At 53.5% G+C, this 19,789-nt stretch overlaps 1 protein-coding gene across 3 annotated transcripts; it reads right to left on the reverse strand.

Annotated features, from left to right (window-relative positions):
• Positions 1-554: 554 nt before the first annotated feature.
• Positions 555-19,593, reverse strand: ALKBH5 (alkB homolog 5, RNA demethylase). Of its 3 annotated transcripts, none has more exons than XM_075104736.1 (5): positions 19,465-19,593; positions 18,022-18,844; positions 11,421-11,501; positions 6,969-7,124; positions 555-5,265 (listed from the first exon to the last, which is right to left on the reverse strand). In XM_075104736.1, exons 2-5 carry the CDS (start codon positions 18,741-18,743, stop codon positions 5,082-5,084), a joined length of 1,143 nt encoding a protein of 380 aa, XP_074960837.1. In that variant the 5' UTR covers positions 18,744-18,844; positions 19,465-19,593; the 3' UTR covers positions 555-5,081. The 3 variants fall into 3 exon arrangements, with proteins under 3 accessions (XP_074960837.1, XP_074960838.1, XP_074960836.1); XM_075104737.1 differs by lacking the exon at positions 19,465-19,593 and adding an exon at positions 19,363-19,412; XM_075104735.1 differs by lacking the exon at positions 19,465-19,593 and adding an exon at positions 19,086-19,224.
• Positions 19,594-19,789: the final 196 nt, after the last annotated feature.

The following is a 19,789-nucleotide window of genomic DNA, read 5'->3' on the forward strand; positions in this document are numbered from 1 at the left end:
AGAGGTCTGACCCCATGGGTGATGGAGACAACATCACCAGACCAGGCAGGAGTTCATGGTGGAAGACGAGGAAGAGGAAGGCCACCATGCAAGGCCAACAGACCCCATTCAACCATACCACCCCTGGCACCACACACCCATCCACCTGCCCACCGCCCTCTCCTTGCAGGAGGGCAGAAGGCAAGGGGCTCCACACGATGCCCAAGTAGGGTGTACAGCCCCTGCTAGGGAGCTGGGGCCTTTAGGGACCGGTCACCAGCTGCGGCAAGCCTGGTCAGCTGGGCAGGGTGGGGGGCTGCGGGGGGACAGCATGCACATTTGCTCCCCCACCCCCAGGGATGGAGAGCAGGAGGAGGAGAAAGGCAGCAAGCCCCATCCCTGCTTTCTAGGGCAGCACAGGAGGGACAGACGATGTGTTTGGCTGCCCCGTCCCAAGGGAGATGGAGACTCCCTTAATTTAGAAGCGGTTCCCCATTCCCCGCAACCTCGTTTCTGCCGGCGGGGAAGCAAGGCACACATCCCACCCACCAGCACCACCACAGAGGCAGGCAGAGTGATGCTTTCTGCTTTTATTCAATTAATGCAGCAATCTATACAAGAAAAAAAAATAATAATGAAACCATGAAATTCCAAACCCTGACAGTGAAGAACCAAATTCTCCCTAAGAATCAACCAGAATTAAAAGATTCCCCCCACATCAGACTGTACATAAAATAATCTCTGCCCCATTTACAGCGTTTCACACAGTACTTCTCGTATCTCAAACTTCAGAACTGTACAACTTTGTTACAAACCACGCTTTTTCCTAGGAAAAGCTTACAGAAAAAAATATTGCCACTTTCTTTTTTATTTTTTTATTTTTATTCGTAACAAAACAAAAAAAAATTAGAATCTCTAAAAAACAAAATTAAAGTCAGCCAGAACTTGTAAGTGTGGGCAGGGGCGTGGGAAGGAGCAGAGACGCGCTTCTTCGGCTGAACATTTCTCCTCCTGACCAGGAAAGGGAACACTTTTGGCAGATGTAAGACTGTTTGCTGCTGGCAGGAATCTGAACCCTGACCTGAGCCCTGCTCAAAGCATGGCAGCCATTTCAACCCATGGGACTCAGACCGCGTAGCAGCGAGGGCTGGGTGCTAACAGCGCCGAAAACCGAAGGGCCAGGCTCTTGCCCTGCCAGACATCGGCTCGTGCTGGTGGCTGGCTCACCCCAGAGAGCGGGTTGGCAGCCCTGTGCCCCAGCAACCCCTCCGACCTCCGGGATGAGTCAAGCCTTGGGATCAAGATCGCAGCTCCCGAGCGTCACAGCTCTCGCCTGACTGATGGCTGGATGACAGTTCAGCAGATGTGGAGCCAGATGTGCCAATTTGGGCGTCCCTGCTGCAGACAGCCTGCCTGCAGAGCCCAGCCAGGCAGTGACCTGCTGGCGGACTGACAGCCTCTCCCTGGGCCAGCTCACCTCTTACCGCCAGCAAACAGCCTTTCCTTCCCTTCCTATGAACACACTGAGCCCACGCAACGGATGCAAGAGCTTTAGTTTGATCAGCGTGTCTTCTCAAGATACGGGTAACAGTAACAAACCCCAATTCCTCCTGTTCTTTGCAGAAAAGCAGGGACAAACCCCACCTTCCTCCCCCTTCGTTAGGAAAGGCAGTTCTCACGGTCTGGGCTGTGGGTCTGGGTGCACGGCGTCATCACACTGGACATAGCCTTATTCCCAGTTTCGGGCTGAGCAGGTTACAAGAAGAACCAGCTGTGGGTGGATGGAGAGGAGGTTGGACAGGACAGACACAACAAAGCCGCTGGGGTCAGGTCTGTGCATGAGCCTGTCCTGCAGAGCAGACGGAGAAGTTTTGCCTCACCACCCTCCATCCTCCGCAGCAGGCCCATGCCACCAGCCTGACCCAAAGCCTGCAGGCAGCCCGACACAGCCAGCGACAGAGAACAGGTACGGGCATCACCAGTATTTTTGAGCCACAGTTTTACCAGACAGGTTACAATAAGGGATCTAGACATCTGGATCCACGTGAAAAATGTGTCTTCTGGTTTCAAATCAAGGTTTCACTCCGATGTTGTTCAGTGCAAAAGAGTTAAAAAACCATGTTATCTACACATATACATCTGCGTGTATAGAAAATGTCTGTACAAGTGGGGAAGATGGCCTGCCTACACACTGGGGACTCCTTGCCCAAGAGACGCTATGGGTCAGACTGCTCGTGTCCCACTCACTCACTCTTCTCCAAGGTGTCAAGACCCAACCAGTCAGGTTGAAAACCAAGCGCACACGAGAACAGAGAGCGGCTACAGAGCAGCTCCAGCACAGCTGCCAGCTCAGACCCACCGCACAGATGTCGGGCAGGGGAGGAATGAAGGAGGGGAGAGCTCCGAACCACGGCACGCAGGAGTACCGAAACAAGCTGGGAGAGGAAGGATACCTGCACATGTACAGACTGCACAAGGACCGGGATGAGGCAAAGGTTGGTTCAGGGCTAGAGGTAAGAGCTCAGGATGCCTTGTTCAGTATTCAGCAGAGATAGAGCCAACGCCTCGTCCCACGGGAGTCCTGCTCTGGGAAGTCGCCCTGGAAAGGCAGGCTGCCTCCAGCTTCATTTTGGGTTGACACCAGGGTAGTGTCCATATTGCAGAGGTAGGCGTAAAACTGGGAGCCAGTGCGGGGAGGGGAGAGGGGGAGAGCAGGCTGCGCAGAGCCGAGACCTCTGGCAGTGACCACTGCCACCATCAGCAGCACCCACAGCAGAGCCTGACGCAGAGGGGGGCATGGGGCACATCCAGGATGAATCCAGAGAGACAATTAGAAACAGCCATTGCTAGGCATCCTGCTAGCAGGTCCCTAGCTCGCCAGAGATGTTTGCACCAGCCGCAAGGAAGAGAAGGGATCCCGCTCCCTGCGTGCGGTTTTGCTATCAGGGGAATGCCAAGCTTTCCAAAGCAGGGTGTTTGTAGCCAAGAGCTGGCCTGGATTCTCTGCAGAAAGCTGGGAGGGCAAGGAATACCGCTTCAGACGCTAAGTGTGGTCTGAAGAAGACTTTTTTTTAAAGGTTTCAGAAGCAGAAGCAGCATGAGCTTTCAGATATCTGGGCAGACAAGACAGGTTCCTTCAAAGGCTGGCTGTGAGGCTGTGCCCATACCTCTGCACCGAGCCGACAGGGGCTCTTGCCAGGAAAGCAACTGGATGAAGAGAATCAGAGACAGGCAGTGGGAACCTATGAACCCCTCGCAGATCAGCGGCACTGAAGGTGATGGTAATTTCCTTTGCTCTAACGTGACCGCTAGATCCAGCCTAAGTGGTGACCCCAACAACGGGCAAGTGGCAGGAGCTGCAGAAGTCAGTGGGGAAGGAAAAGGACACCGAGACCCAGATGTCAGCAAATGTACTTGATCGCCAAGGAACGGCACTCTGGGGAACAATGCCTGGGTTTTGGGGTTGTTTTTTTGACTGGGAGCCCCTCAAGACAGCAGCAAACAGGTTTCAAAATATATTACATCTTTTTATTGCCAAGTGTGCAGACCATGAAGTGTGTGGGGGACACGACACTAAGAAAAACTACAATTTGAGGGAGGGCAAAGCAGTAAAAATTTAAAAATAAGACTACTCCTTACAACTGCCAACACTTGGGTTCAAAAAAATCAATTGGAGGAAGTTTCTTAAAAGTACGGTTCTAAATATGGTGTTGGGCCCCAAACTTTTGAAAACGCCCAGGCTTCAGTCTGGGCTAACACAAACTGGGTGGGAGAAGAGGAAGAAGGCGGCAGACTTTCTAACACTAACTCCATGGGGCCAAATGCCCAATTCTTCTTAACATTTTCTGTAGCAACCAGAAAACTCCCTACCCCAGGAATACACGCAGGAATAAGACAGGAGGCGGTGGGCAACTGCTGCAGCACTAGTCGCTGAATGCACTGAACCAAGGCCAAACTAGAGCCCTGCAGCGTCCTCGCTCCCAGAGCCAGCCTCGGAGGGGACGGACCACAGCCGAGCTGCCCGGCTCCACCGCAGCAGCGCCCATTCCTGCTCTGACAGAGCGCAGCCGGTCCCTTGCGATGGGATGCTGTGCCGTCTTCAACTCTCTCCACCTAAAAGGAGCAGGGGACCGAAAGCCATTTCCCCAGACAGTGGAGAACACCTCTTCTCAGGGGGTCCCAAGGCAAGCGTCCTCACAAGCACAGCGTCTCTCCTACTCCTATTTGCTATCTCCAGCTCTGGGAAGCAGCATGTACTCAATGCAATCACTCACTCGCCAGTCCCAGGGCTCCAATATGGACCTCGGGTCAATGCTGGGCCAAGCCTCAGTGAAGCCAGCCACATTTCCTTCCTCCTCAACCAAAACATACCCCTGGTCAGAGTAGCACTGAGAAACCAGAGCTTAAGTACATTCTTCTCGGAGAGGGCAGCACAGGGACACAAAGCTGTGAGCCTGTGCTGGCTTGGGAAAAGGGACTGGAAAGGAAACCTACGGCATTTAAAACTGGTACTAAAGTGCAACAAAAACATCCTAAACCCTTTGAAATCAATCGCAGTAAGAGGGGTCTGCAAAGCTTCAAACTTCCAGTTACTGCAGGGCACCCTCAAAACAAACCCAACAACAACTAGGTAAGAGCAGACCAAGGAGCCCTTTGGTGAAGCAAGGAATACGAGGCCACCACAGAGTTTCAGCTCCTGGGGTCAAACATCATATTTAGAACATTTGGAAAGGAAGAAAGTTAAAGCAAAAAACAAAAATACAATTCTTGAATCTTGCGCAATGAAACAGTTAAACTTTTTGGTGTTTTCAAAAGAAATCCCAACAGACAGCCTGGCATAACTTTATCTGCTTCCTAAGGGAGAGATGCCTGTTTGACCCATGACTCAGGACACCATGTGCACTGGACATGTTCCATCCTTACATATGTGTCAGCATTCCTCCATTCATAAAAAACAAATCGCTAGATCCTTCCTGTTTACTCTTCAGCCTGAAAGGAAAAACCAAAACTGAAGCTAGATGGAAGTTAGCCAGAGGGAGGATAAAGTTTTCACAGACTGGAGACCAATCTCATCAGCTCCATGAGCCTGGAAAGTGCAATCCTCAGTGTCGCCTCATTTTAACTTTCCTGGCTGGGCTGCCATCCTCCTCTTCCTCATCACAGTCCTCCGTGTACTCGTAAGACCTTCTCCAATAGTTCTCAGAGCTGAAGTTGCTCCTTCTCCTATGTTTTGGTAAGAGGACTGAGCGCCTGTTCTCCTCTTTATCCATTTCTAGAATCCGTGGCCTACAGAGAAAGACAGAAAGAGGGAGTGAGAGCACATCCACGACAGGATTTAGGCAGTCCCTTGTGCAGACACTACTGGCAGTTTTGCACACTCTGGGTGATACGACTGACTGTTTCCACGTTGCTCACCCGGTACTGGGTGCTTGGCAGAGCAGGAACAGATCCCCAAGCTGCACCTCCCATGGGGGGGCTGAGAACTTTTGATGGTGCAAGTCTTTCCCCTTCCCAGGGGAAGTTTTGGTCTTCACCCCCACCAGGACTGCTTCCAAACAGCCCAGTCACCTCTTTTTAAGTGCAGCTTGTGGCCCCAAGAAACATCCCTGGGGCAGGGGGGGTCTGTCTCTTCTACAGCAGAACTCACAGCACCAAGCTGAGCTCCTTTTGAAGCTGCTGGGGTGTTTGTGGTGCAGGAATAAACCACAGCTCCAAACTCCTTTGTCGTCTCACCAGTTCTCTCAAAGAGTAGCATGGTACAATTGTTATATCCCACAAAGGTACCTCTGGTCTCACCTGTGATCACTTCTTAGTAGGAGTGGGCTGGCAGGCTGCTCAGACCACTTATTTTGTCCTAGGTGGCAACTGCCAAGTTCCTCTGAGAGATACCACTGTCTGATAGCCATGCTGTTCACCTACGTTATACTGGAGTCTTTGAGGCCAAAGGAAGAGACAAATATGTTTTTGACAGCCATCTGCTGCAGGAGTCTATGCAAGCTCCCCCACCCCGGTAAGGTCACATCAGGCTGAAAAACAGCTCTCACGGATCCACAGATTTGTCCTGCATGATCAATTCCCTAATCACACACCGGCCCACTGCGTGCTCAGAGGTAAGCGTTCATTTGCAGGCTAGCTCCTCTTCTTGATTTATCTTCCCAGTCAGTCTGAGTCCAGGTGAGTGAACACTGCTAATAAACAAGCCATCCCCACCCTCCTCCCTCCAGGACAGGTTGAAACATGGGCTGAGACCGCACAGCAGCAGCCAAGCCCCAGGACCAAGCCAACTTTTGGTTTTTCCACGAGGTGCAGAAAATGCTGCCTTGGTCCTTGGGAAGCTTTGGAATTGGAGAATAGCAGAAGTACTGCACGACAACTGGCAGACCGGCTATCACTCACGGCTATCAGTACGTTCACAGAGAGCAAAGTGGTGGTTGAAGGAAGCCTTGCTGCGGAGCTCAAGCTGTCTCAAACCTCAGCAAGTTGCTCCCCTGAAGGTCAGGCTTACACTTTCACACAGTCTGGTTACACACACAAAAATATACACATGCAGCTCTGGAACCAAAACAGGTCTAAGAATCCTCCCAAGAAGGCCTTCACCTTTCCCAGACAGCAAAACCTCACGTTCTCTCCCAAGACTGCTTTCATAATATAGTTTAACGCAGCTGCACAGGTTGCTTGGCAATAGAGGTCAAAAATAATTAGCTGCAGGGAAACTATTGTTCTGAATGACTGCATTATCAAGAGCCAGCCAAATCTATTGCTTCTTCATTATGCCACTCACAGGATAAACAATGTAAGCTGCTTACAGCCAGAGCTCAGCCTCCGCAAGGCTAGGAGGAACGTATAAAGAACCTCTGATAAAACAGGTCGTTCACCACAGAAAGCACCCAGGAGGCACGCAGCCTCTCTTATCAGTGGCCAGGAACTTCAGACGTACACTGACCTAGAGATACCATCCAAAACATTGCTCTTAGAAGAGATCCTCCTACCTGTGAGCAGCATCAGGATCTGCTTTGCGATGGGACCGCTTTGGTTTCAGGATCTGGTCCCGGTTGCTTCCCGATAGACGGTCAGAGTTATAACCTGGTGGCAACACAGAGCTACTCAGCGATTTTGTTTCCAATCGAGGTGCATCTAGTCTTGTTCTGCAAATATTTAAAGAGAAGAGAATTTGCAAGGAGTTTCTACAGAACCACAAGCATGCTGCAGCAGACGCCCGTCCCAGATGCGCTGAAGCAGAACCCTCATTCCCAGCCACAGCCCAGGAAGAGGGTCAGGACTATCATGCTCAACAGCAAAACAAGCTGCAGCTTCCAGATACTTGCAGCTTTGCTGCGTTGGTTAGAGGGAAGAGGAAGGCTCAGGGACACAGGCAGTCGTGCGGTGAACACTAGTGGTGCTGGGCTCACTGCAATCACAGTTACAGGATACAGAGCAGAGGCGGTAGAGCCCCTGTGAAATCCTATGAAATCACAGTGACTCGTCAATAACTCACAGCTGCAGTTAAGCCACCTGGGAGATGCCCTGTGAAATTCATCATCGCCTCTGACAGTAATAACTGCTTCTATCTGGAAACTCCCTACTGTCTCAAGATCTCGTGGGGTCAGGCGTTTCTCAGCTTGACTAGGAGGTTTAAAGAGCTGAAGTACGAGTCAGGAGAAGGTCTAGCAAACAGAAGCAGCACCACATCCCTTCCAGCAGCACAGCACCGCCTTGTTCGTGCTGGGATAGAAACGCGCTCGAGCTACACCAGAGAGCAAGCACGGCTCGTCCCAAAGCAGAACTGTTGCTGGCCCAGGCACGGCTGTAGCACACGTGGAGGCAGCAGGCCGAGCAGCAGGAATGAAAACTCGACAGCACAGCATCTTATCACAGCACTATCACCATCTCCAAGCACAGCACAGTTACCGGTCTCAACTTACAAGCACTGCTAAAGTCTATTTCAAAACACAGACCGAAGTTTAAGAATGGGCAAAAACACATTAAAAAGGTGGTACTGGTGCTCTAGAGCTGCCAATTTCAGGAGGATCCAAGCCCCTTCCCAGAAGGAAAGGCACCCGGATATTGTCACTGCAGCCTGTCTCCTTCCTTGGGATTAGGGGTGAATGTGGAAGGGGAGAATTGCTACTTGCTCTCTAGTGCTGAACTTTAGCTCCCGAGGGAGGTTCCCACAGGAGAAACCCAACCTCAGCTCCCATTAGGAAGCACCTCCTGTTGCCAAGCTTCCTCTCGCCATTGGGGAGAGCCTCTTCGGTTAACCAGCGCAACGCCAGGCTGGCACGTGTGAAGCTGGGCACGGCAGCCCAAGTCCTCCCAGCATGCCAAAACAAGGAACGCTTCCGCAGGCAGCTGCCAGGCTGGAGCCTCCGCTAGTCCCCAGCGCCGTCGTCCTGAGCGGTTCTCGGCTCCAGGACTGGACACAATCCAGCTAGAACACCAAAGGCATTGCGGATCCTGCCCAAGTTAGGCGGTTTAAATACCTCTGAAATACAACAGCAGCTACAGGCCTGCAATTAAAATGAACAAACCACCAAACACACTGCAAGGGAAAGGAACACCAGCCACGCTCTCTCTCTCCACAGAGTAATGCAGGTATGAGCTGCAGGAGCAGGTACCAGGAGAGGCTACACTAAAACAGAGCAAATTACCTACCAAAGTTCAAGTTAAATAGAATAACTCCCAATGTAACTGCTTACACATGGCAGCATAAGCCCTCTAAAATGACTTTCAAGACCCACTTGAATAGGTCTCATTTCTGTCCCCACCTCCCACGTTACCTCTTTGCGCATCTCATGAAATTGAGAGCACCAGTCCTCCCCCCCGCCAGCCTCTTGCTCAACGTGCTTCCAAACCTTGCTGGCTCCCCGCAGTCCTGCACTCCGATACGCAGGAAACACTGTAAATATCATCACACTACAGCACTGAAGTGTTTATGACCTACTTGGTAACTACACCGCTCTCAAGCATCCTGCAAAACCCAGCCACTTCTCCAGCTCGCGCAGCTTTGTTCTCCCGCTGCTGCCAGCAAAAGCCATCCCTAGAACCACATGCTCGGAGCAGAGGCGAGAGCAGATCGAGACTCAAACGTCTGGGACCCAGCAGGCTCCGGCAGCCCATTCAGAGCTGAATATCCCAGCTCCAAGCTGCAGCAAAGTTTATGCTGCTCTATGACCCAACTGACCTGACCCTGCTGGAAAGCTCGGGGCTGCTTCTTACCACAAAGGTGAGGAAGAGGAGTTTTATGAGGCCGCTGGCTGCTCCCTAGCCTCTCGTGCTAGCAGGCTACCAGCGGAAGTAGCTGTTTTCCTGGTTGCATAACACGCTATTTCAGACTGCAAAAAGTCGCATGATCCGGGACTAGGGAATGGCATTTGCTGCAGCAATACATGCCGTGGGGATGCGAGCGCAGACAAAGGTCACTGCAGCCCTGCTGCGCATGCATGCGTGCACACGGGACTCAGCGAGGAGACGGCCGCCGTCACAAGGGATAAGCAGCAATTAATAAGCTCTATTTGGCAGCAATCAGAGTTCACCCTTTGGCAAACAGGCAACTGCCATGTATTCGCCAGGGCTGCTAAGCTCTACGGAGATTACTCAAAAATAATTACCAGGGGGTTTCCACTTTGCTCAAGAAAAAAATCCTGTTGTGGTTTCTTCCAGCCTGCCAGTCAAGTCAGCCCATCGCTGTCTGTGTATGACTGGGCAGAGACACTTCTGCTCTAACGCTAAGCAAATCAGGCCCCTGAAAATCAGGGGAAGACAGAAGGACATGCTGCTACGGAGGATGGCTAAGCAAACACAGCCGATACGGCTCTCCTAGGAGCTAACGGACCTTGTCTGTCCAGCAGAGATGCACCAGGTCAGCCAGGCACATCGCGGCCAGACAGGTGCTTGCACAGTTGCACTTTTGAGGCCAGTCAGTCTAGACTGAAAGAACTCAACACCCTTAGCTTACAGCGGCTAGCAAGAGCAAGAGGTAGAGCCAGTTTAAACACGTACGTGAGACATCTGCACCAGTTTGGGCAGCTTTAGCTTATTTAGCCAAGTTTGTATTTTCTAGGGAACTGCTCCACAGCCTAGGACAGGCAGCTTCTCTATCCCAAAGCCCAACCTAAAGCAGCTACAGGATTTGGAGAGGCCTTCCACTGGTGCTCATCAGCCCTCGCACTGCTTTTCTTTAGCTGTAGTGATCAATAACGTGAACATAACAGCCTTTTATTGCAACCCTCTCGCCTTAAACTTCATGTGGCAATAACCAACTATTGGGTGGTTTGGTTCTAATCTCTTTTCACCTGCCTCATCTCATCCTGCCTCCCTGGGTCTGTGATTTTGCCTGGCTAATGCCTCAGGGCTGCTGTTTTTCCTGCCTTCATTTCATGGGTCTCTCTAACCAGATGTCCAACTCCCCTCCACTGGCTTTGTGCCACATCTTCACAATGTTGCCAGACTTGTTTTGAAACCAACTAAGCCATCCAAAGGCTTAGCAAGTCTGAATCTAGACCACTTGCCTGCTAGTCTTATGCCAGCCTGGGCCACAACTGCAGTCCTGCCCTCATGCCCACGCTTTCGCCTGGGTTTACAGTACTCAAATCGTGTGTGCTCTCACTTGCAAGATTTCTTGACAGTGGAATTACTGCTAACGCCTTCTAAGGCACAATCAACTTGGGTCAATGTGTGGCAGTCACATTTTTTTTTTGTCACCTAGTAGGAGCTGGTGAGAGGGGACATTTCTGGGAACAAAAGAAAGGTTATACTGAGGGAGTTTGGGGGAGGGGCTGGTTTGTTTGGGTCCGCCTCATCCCCCCCAACAGCATATCTTCTAAAACAGGAAGCGGGCAATACAGCTTACATAGCTTGGCTTCCCAACACTGACTTGAAGGACAAGCTCTGCAAAGCCATCACTAAATGCACTGCATCCATTTCACTTCGAAGCCAGCATCTTCTTCCCTCTCCCCAGGAAATGAAAGCCATGCTACCAAGAAAACTTTATCTGCTTTACAGGAGATTCTTCACTGTAAGCATCAGCTTCAAAGGACTTGTCCAGGTAACCCACGCATGTGGGTATCATATGATCAGACACCTGAATATACAGCCCAAAACAAGAGTTTGAAATCCTAGCTGTTTGGAGTTGGGCAGCCAATGAAAGCCAGGTGTTTGGACATGAACACCGCTTGCAAACCCAGACATTACAATGGAGTACTGCTGCACAGAGCCAAGAAGTGATTAACTCTGCAGTAACGAGTTCCATCTACTTCCACCATCCAATCGATGCATACGGCAAGACACAAGCGAGCACAGAGTCACACCTCATCGAGATGTAAGGTCAAGCCAGCAAATTAACAAGCAAGGCAGTTTTAAAGTGTTTCTTTAAAAGCACTTTAGGAAACATCACAGCACCACATCCAAGTTTATCTTACTGTCCAGAGGGCTTCAACACTTACTTTCGAAGGATGATGACAGCTCTTCTCTCCTTGATGTCCTGTGGTCGAATACAGTGTGTTATTTCATCGGCTGCATATCCACTGACAACAGAAACAAAAAGCCACTGTGAGAAAGACGACAGGCAAAAGCAGAAAGTGGTTGCCAGCCCCAACAACCCAGTTTGGCCAGTCACTTCCTAACTTCCACCAGGAATTCCTCCTTCAAACGTCATTCCCCGGGCACACGGGAGCTAGACTTATAGGAAGGAAGAAACTTCAGGAAAGAATGAGGACAGCCCAGGGTTTTTTTTTTTTGGTCTTTTTTCGGTTTTTGACTCAATTTTTTAGCACAGACCAGAGGAAACTGCCACCTGCCACAACATTGTGAAATAAGACATGTAGAAGATCAGTTTATGGAGTTCATTTATCAAGGAATTAGAGACCAACATGGGGAAAAAAGTCAGCATATTGCTCCAAAGCATCTTCTCACGTGTCCCCAGGCAAAACCTCATGGCCGAGATGCGCAGCATACCCAGACACAAACATGTACCGGAGTCCATGAGAAGATCTGTTAGCTGAGGAGGGGGAACAGCGGTGCTAACAGTCAAGTGTCTCACACCCCTCACGTGGGCACGGTCACTGCCAGCTCAGCACCCTCGCCCTCCCCATGGCACATCCTCAGCCACGGTACAAACATCACCCCCCAGCACAGCCTAACCCCGACACAACACACACGGGGTAACCTTCAAATCCAGACCTGCAAACCAAGCTGCACTCCCAAAACCTCCCTGCCACAGGGCTCACAAGGCAAGACAGCTACCTGGGCCGAGGAAAATAACACCAGGCTCAAGCAGCTACACGGCCTCACAGCAGCCATTGTCTGCAGGAGTGTTTCACTGTACGAGATGACTTCGCCTACTCCACGTTTCTAGCAGGCAGGAGGAAAGCCACAGCCAACAAGGGCCCCAGCTACCCACAACACATGGGACCATTTTTTTCGTTGCTGCTTCTGTTGTTCAGCACAAGCCCTGGGGTCCAGCACAGCAGGTGAGATCGCGACGGGTCTGTGGAGAGCAGCCATCACACCTCAGACACACAAACCTCCCTGCCAGCAACACATCTTGTCGCTCGTGTGGGTGCCAGCGAGCAGGTCTGAGAGGTGGACCTGCCCTCTACCTGCTATTTGGAGAGTGTTCACAAGAGAGCTTTCTAGAGTCCAGTACAGGGAAAAGAGAAGATAAATGTCTTCAGAGCCTCCTGAAACAGCTGGCAAGGACAGGAAGACCTTCGAAAGGACTTGGGTGAAGGCTGCTCACGCCACGCAAAGCTAGCACACCACCATACTAGTTTAACCTGAAGCCTGCTCTCCCCACAAGGCTTTACTGTGAAGCTGCTGCCACACCGGCTGTCAGCTGGCCCTCCAGCAGGGCCAGGGTCATCGGCTTGCAGGTTATTCAGGACACTCAGAGCAGAGAAGAGATCACGCACACGCAAGTCTCCTCTAGGGACAGGACCAGGGTTCCTTTATCTAGTTAGATAACCCACCCACTCACCGAGAAATGCACACCTCCCAGAGAGGAGAGTTAAGAGTCTAAAACCTGATCAATTAAAACCGGGGTTGATGTCCATCCCCGCCCCATCCTCCAGGGCACTGCAGAACAAGCCAGCATTACACAAAGGGGCTTATAATGATGCTCTATTATTGTTCCAGGAATCTCTGTATCAAGCTCCAAAGAATTTATTAATATCACCCACATTAACATTTGACTCAGCACATCCTCAGCAACACCCTGAACATCAGGAAAAGGTCTGCTTCAAGGCCTGCACCCTCCATCATGAGGTGTCAGCCCAGCCACTCATTCTCACTCCCAGCTCAATTTCAGATCGGTGCCAGGCAGAGCTGGCAGTCCCACATGCACGTGGGCAGCACCAAAGCGACCGCCCCAGTACTCCAGTCTGGGGCCCTAATGGGGACCCACCAGTCTGCCCCAGTGCCACGCTGGTGTGGGACAACTCAGCCTGCACCACACCAGATCTAGTGACGGTGTCTCTCTGCATGGTGCTCCAGCACAGGGGTTTGTACAGACATCACGCAGAGAAATGGAAGAAAAAGATTATTTGGTTGCATCACGCTTGTTCTGCTTCGTGCCAGCATGAACTTCGCACCCACTGCCCGGCCTCGCCGCATCCTGATGATGGGTGAAGGGGCAAGACACTGGAACCAAACACCCGTAGTGACATCAAGGGTCTACCCAGAGATTTCTTACCCAGACAACAATCCCAAAGCATGAGGTAAAGAGATAACTTGGTAAGGAAAGCCCTAAATTGCTGCCCACAAGAACACCCAAGCACAATGTGTCCAGCCTAGAGCGTTTCCAGATGAACACAGAGGGGTATAGATGCTATCCACACGCTCCCCCAAGCTCACAAGCACCCCAAACTCTAACTCACCTGTCAGATCTTACAGCCCCAAGTCCTTCCCCAGTCTCTTTCAGCCCAGAATAGTTACGGCTGAGCCACAACATAACTGAACTGAGTCACACAGAGATGAAAGTGGATTTTTTTGTACAAACATCACCAGAAAAGAGGCCTTAAAGTTCTACACAGTCTCCAATAAGAAATGTTGTGAGGGGTTGACGACATCCAGGCCAGCTCGCAGGCAGAGGGACCTCACGCACTAGCCCATCGCAGGGTCTGAGCAGCTCGAGGATTTACTTCTGGTTCAGGAAAGCTGCCGCCACAAACCACAGATGTGACACCGACCAGTTCAAGCAGAGCTTGAACAAATCTATTTGCCTCATCACCACTGGCACACGCAGAACTTCCTCTGCACCAACGGCCTGTTCTGAGGGACCAGACTTTTCTGGAAAAGCATCTAATCCAGGCAGTTGTGGAGAGATTTGTCCAGCTGGGCAGAAAGCAGCTTCATCCTCCAGAGGTTCCAACCAGCTCCGATTACTCTACCCTCAGGCACGCCTCGAGACAACAGGAGAGACAAACATCACGATGTTTCCACTGCTATTGCAAACATGGGGGAGACAACCTGGACGGCTCACCAGCTGCAGGAGGAAAGCCCGTATGGCATATGAGCTCTCAGAACTTGAGAAATGTTACCTGTGGTCATTCGCTCCTCTGGCTCACTGCAACTGCGCTATTTCCAACCACGCTACCTACGACAGCGGCTGAGGGGCACGTCTGGGACCACTCGCCCCGGCTGGCTCGGCACACCCCTCTGCTCCCTTCCTTTTTCCAGGCTAAGCATTTGTCAAAGCACGTGTTCCCCAGATGAACGGGCAAATTCCTCCATCTCCTCCCCTCTGCTTCTATCGAATGACGCTTACCAAATTCTTTTTAAAAAAAAAATAAATAAGAAAAGCCACAAATTCAGTCTAGCCAGCATCCCCCAACAGCCAGCTGACAGCCCACAGGACTGAAATCCAACTCAACTCTGACTGCCCAAGAAGAGCAGCACAGACCGAGGTGCTGCCGCTGTTTTCTCTTGGCCTGGCTGGCAGCAGGACAAACCTGCAGGAGCACCCGCTTCCTGAGGCTGTGGGAGAAGAGAGGACCGGACAAGGTCTTCTTCAAGACGCCAGAACATACAAGAGCAAATCTTCACCACAGATACAAAAGAAGAGGAAAAAGCACCTTGCTGGAAGAGCAAAGGGCTCATTACCAAGTTGCAGGGTGGCTCAGCCTTTCTCCTGCTGGCAGAGGTGCACAGCCCACCCAGGAGAATCTCCATTCCACCTTTTAAATGCTAACCTGTCGTTTGAGATCCGAATACTTTCCAGCAAGTCTGAGGCAGGTTCAGCGTTTGCAAACACCACAGCCTGCTTTACAGTAGGCAAATAAAGGCAAGGGAGGGGTAAAGGGAAAGCCTCGCTGCAAACTCCCTGACGGGTGGGTGGCTACAAAATCGGAAGGACAATTCGGAATAGGCTGCTGGGAGCAGGAACAGGACAGGCATGATCCAGGGATGTAGGGGCAAAGAGAGAGATCCAACAGCTTTGTTTAGGTCCTCATGATTTCCACACAGTAAGCAAACGCAAGCAGCTACCCTGGCTTCCCCAGAAAGGCGGCATGCCAGCAGCAGCCACTGACCCAGCAATATTTGAATCACAGACATTACAAGCATGCCATTTCTATCTGCGCCGTTTCCCTATCTCCAGGGCAACTGCCTTCAGCAACTGTTTACTGAAAGGAGAAAAAACCAAGTTTGGGGAGTTGATTTAAACATGACCAAGGGCTGGATTTCGCAGATACACCCGAGAGCTTACCGGCAGTCTGCACCCCTCCCTGCTCCTCCCAAATTGCTGGGGTTAGAGGGGAGACAATGAGATCTGCCGCAGTCCAGGAACTTGTATCCAGCCAGGATCATATCATCACAGAACAATCACTTTGGCAGAATCTCTCTTAAGTGAGTGCTAAGTATCTGCTAACTGCTGTACCAAAATTGAAATAATCCCCCCCTTTTCAACTCTATTATTTGCTGGAAAGCAGAACATCTAAGACTAGGGTGGATCAGTAAGAAACCAACCCTTCTAGTCAGAGTTAAAAGATACCTTCCTTTGATTTGTATGATCGCTTCAGCCACCTTAATAAACTGATTAGGGCACCCAGGTGGCCTCCAACCCAAATGCACAGGTCTAGGAGACACCCCGCTCCAATTCTGGAAGCCCCGAGCCAGCTGTTCCGGCTGGGGCGAAAAAAGGACCTTTGCTCCCAAAACTCTTCCCAGCAGTTTTGGGGAGAAAAGTGAGAGTTTGGGACAAGAAAACATCATTTACTGGTCCTGAAGCAGAGCAAAGCACCTCTCCCTCCTCCCACCATCCTCCACGGCAAAGTCGCGATCCTCCTTTGGATGTAAGGCTGCAAGTTTTCCTAGTGGCTTTGACTACAAGGCTACAGCCTGACCCTGCATTAACGGCTCTGCCAGCATACTTCTAAGCAAGAAAACACTCTAACTGTCCTTAAAAAATGAAATTACAAGACCTCTGGCTGTGAAAGGAGGGACAACTATTTACTCCAAGACCCCCCAAGAAAGGCAGCACAGGGGTTTGCATCGCCAGCAGAAAAATTAGGGTAGAAAGTTTCCCTCCTCATGTCTAAGAAGAGAAGTCAGGGAGAGGAGCGGCTGCCTCGCACCCAGCAGCCTCCATCCCTGGGGACGGAGCTTGCTCTGCGGTAAAAAGGACACACGGGAGGATGGGTCTCCCACCCCGGTCCCATTTCACAAAATCACCCGGACCTCTGCACCCTCCCTGCCCCGGCCAAGCTACCAAAGATTAAGAAAATTTCTTCAGTGCTGTTGCCACTTCCCTCGGCAGCCTCCCTCATCCCTCGCTAATCCACAGAAGTTACCTAACGCCGGGGGTACGGCGAGGATTAGTTAATGTTTGTGCAGCTTTTCCGAGATAAAAGCTACGCGAGATCTCAGCATTTATTATTGATGCACTAGTCAACGGGTGCGAGGCTGTGCATATGTGGGGGGGAAAAATTCCTTCCCGAACCCTGCGGCGATCACTTTACAAGCCAAAGCAGGGGATTGTGTTACGGCCTAGGAGCCCTGAAAACCGGCCTGCACCTTCACCAGTCTGGAAAAAAAACCAAAAAACCAACAAACCAAACAAACACCCAACTAAACCCCGAAGGAAGATGCAGTTGGTAGCTTGGAACACTGCTGGCAGAGTCTGGGCAATCCCTGCTCCTGGCAGGGAGCACTCTGACCTTCAGGGACATGAGGGACGGCTGCTCACCGAGTCAGACAGCCCCAGGGCCGGGCTTTGAGCTGCCCTCCCCAAAACCTGGAGGGTCCATACGCACCAGTGTGCATCCTGCGCCTGCCCTGCCTGTCCCCTCACCTACCTGCTCTGCTCACCCAGTGTGTACCGGGAGGCTGCGGGGATTAGGAAGCAGGCTTTTCCCATGCCAATCCCAGCTTTACCACCGACCGGCTGCATGACCTTGGGCAGGTCATTTTGCCTCCACGGCTCTTCCCCCACTTGCAAAAACGCAAGTAAAGTCCGTTCTTGCATCCGCAACCCACCGCGCCTCCAAATGACAGTCCCACAGGGGCTCTGCACTCCGCTCTCCCAATCAGCGTCAGGCAGGGACACGTTTAGTATTCCCAGTTTACAGACTGGGAAGACGAGGCCATTCACACCTCCTCTCCAGCTTAAGGTCAGGTCAGGGAGGCACGGGCTGAGCTAAGAATAGACCCAGGAGCCCCGTCCCAACCAGCTGCTCCGCTCTGACCACTCTTGGGCAGAGGATCCATTTTGTGTCTCGATGTGTTATTTTAACCATTTACAGGAACTACGTCAAAGCTCAGCTCCGCAAGTGGCCACGCTCCCACCAGCAATTGCCTTGAGCTCCACAGAGAGGGCACCCACCCAAAATCAATCACCCACCCAAATCCCCATCCACCACAGCGGCAGGACACCCCCTCCTTTAGATCCTTCCTTCACCCCTTCTGCCACGGCGAGACCCTGCATGCCTACAGGCTGGTGAGATCAAGCCCGAGCCACTGTCAGGGTGTGCAACCGCATGCCTCGTGATTAGCGTTACACAACCGAGCCCCAGCACGTTAGCGGAGGCCTCGGCAATGCAGGCGAGTTACCTGAGCACCGTGACGCTTCCCCTCTTCACGGGCAGGAAGAGAACAGGCTCCGAGACCCTGATGGGTTTGAACTGGAATTTACACCCAAAGCAGAGGGCCGAATCGCTGAAGAAGGAGACGGAGACGATGGGCCTCTCAAAGATATGGATGGGGTCCACGTGGGAGACAATGCAGCCCCCCGGCTGGTAGTCGTTGATGACGGCACTGTTCACAAAACCCTCGGGAATCACCCGGTGCTCCACCAGCTTCCTGATCACCAGGTCGTGCACCCACTCGGGGATGGCGTCCACCTCCCCCCGTGGGTACAGACGTTCCTGGCCAGGGCCTCGTCTCTGCAGCTGAGACCCATAGGTGTAGCCCTCCCCAAAAAAATACTTGTTCCGCAGCGGCGCCCGATCCACCGTGTGCTCCTTGTAGAGCCCCTTCTCTGCCCGGGACACCACGTCCTCGATCCGAGCTTCGATCTTGGCGCACTCCTCGGCGCTGAAGAGGCGAAGCTGGCGGATGCCGCTTTTGACTTTCCGAGCTTCTTCCTCTTCCTTCTGCTCCTCGTAGTCACTGGGTTCGGAACCAGAATCCTCCTGGTGCCGCCGTTTGCGATCGTAGGGGGGTTCGGGGGGCTCCCGCGGGAGGCCGCCACCGCCGCCACCTTTGTGGCCGTCCCGGTAGGGCATCATGGACTTGAGCTTTTCCCGCAGGTCCGTGTAGCCGCTGCCGGCCATAGTGTGTCCGCAGCCCCCGCCTCTATCGATCCCGGTGCTGCAGGCGGCGGCGGGCGGCGGCGGTGAGGGACGCGCAGCTGCTATTCATGGCACCCGCCGCCCTGCGGGAAGAGCCCCGGTTGAACGGGGAGGTGAGGACCGGATCGCACCCCCTCCCCTCCTCTCCCCGGGTACCGCGGCCAGGCGGGTCGAGCCCGCGGGACCCCGGCCCGCCCCTCCCCGGGGACACGGGACCCCCCTCCCGGTGGGGAACGCGGCTCCCGCCCACCCCCTCCCGCCGCGACGCCCCTCCCGGGAGGGTTTGGGGGGAAAGGGGTCGGCCCAGGCGGACGCCACACTCACGGCTTCGCCCGGGGCGGACGCGGACAACGCTGCCGGTATCGGCGGCGCTCAGGCGGCGGCCGGGCCTGGCACATGCCCAGCGGCGGCCCCGGCTCGGCGCGGCGCCCCGCCCGCTCCCGCCGCCGCGGTGCTGCCCATGGCGGGCGAGGGGGGGGAACGGAGTGGGGGGAATCCCGGACCGGGCCGGACCGGGAGGGAGGAGGGGGAAGGGCGGCGGCGGCGGCCGGGGGGGGTCTCGCGCGGCCCTTCCCGCGGCGCGAGCGGCGCGCTACGTCACCAGGAGCCAGCCCGACATCCCGGATCGCCGCGGGGCCGCCCACCGCACCCGCCCCGCCCCGCCCCGCCGCGCACGCGCCGCCCGCCGCCACCGCCCCCCTACCTCCCTCCGGCCCCGCCCCTCGTACGGACGGACGGACGGACGCACAGACGACGCGGCGACCCCGCCTGGCTGCCACCGCCTCCGCCCTCGCCTCGCGGCGTAACGGGTACCGGCAGCGCCGCCCCACCCCGCCTCGCCGCTGATTGGTTAGGAGGCGGGAGCGAGCGGCCCGAGGCGGCGGCTGATTGGGCGTCCGGCGAGCGGCGCGGGGGCCTAGCGGGTGGGTGTGGGGGTGTGAGGGGTTGGGGTGGCCGCCGAGGTGCCTGCGGGCGCGAGGCGGCGGGGCGCAGACCGCCCCCTGGCGGGCGGGAGGAACGGGAGGGCC

The sequence above is a fragment of the Phalacrocorax aristotelis genome, chromosome 10, assembly GCF_949628215.1.
Source record: "Phalacrocorax aristotelis chromosome 10, bGulAri2.1, whole genome shotgun sequence".
Taxonomy (NCBI): Eukaryota; Metazoa; Chordata; class Aves; order Suliformes; family Phalacrocoracidae; genus Phalacrocorax; species Phalacrocorax aristotelis.

What these genes read in the sequence shown, in the direction of transcription:
- ALKBH5 (XM_075104736.1), bottom strand. Translation starts at nt 18,743, where the DNA reads ATGGCCGGCAGCGGCTACACGGACCTGCGGGAAAAGCTCAAGTCCATG. An exon ending in GCTGTCATCATCCTTCGAAA is followed by an intron (nt 7,125 to 11,420) that starts GTAAGTGTTGAA and finishes AAATATTTGCAG; the next exon opens with AACAAGACTAGATGCACCTC. An exon ending in GATCCTGATGCTGCTCACAG is followed by an intron (nt 5,266 to 6,968) that starts GTAGGAGGATCT and finishes CTTTCTCTGTAG; the next exon opens with GCCACGGATTCTAGAAATGG.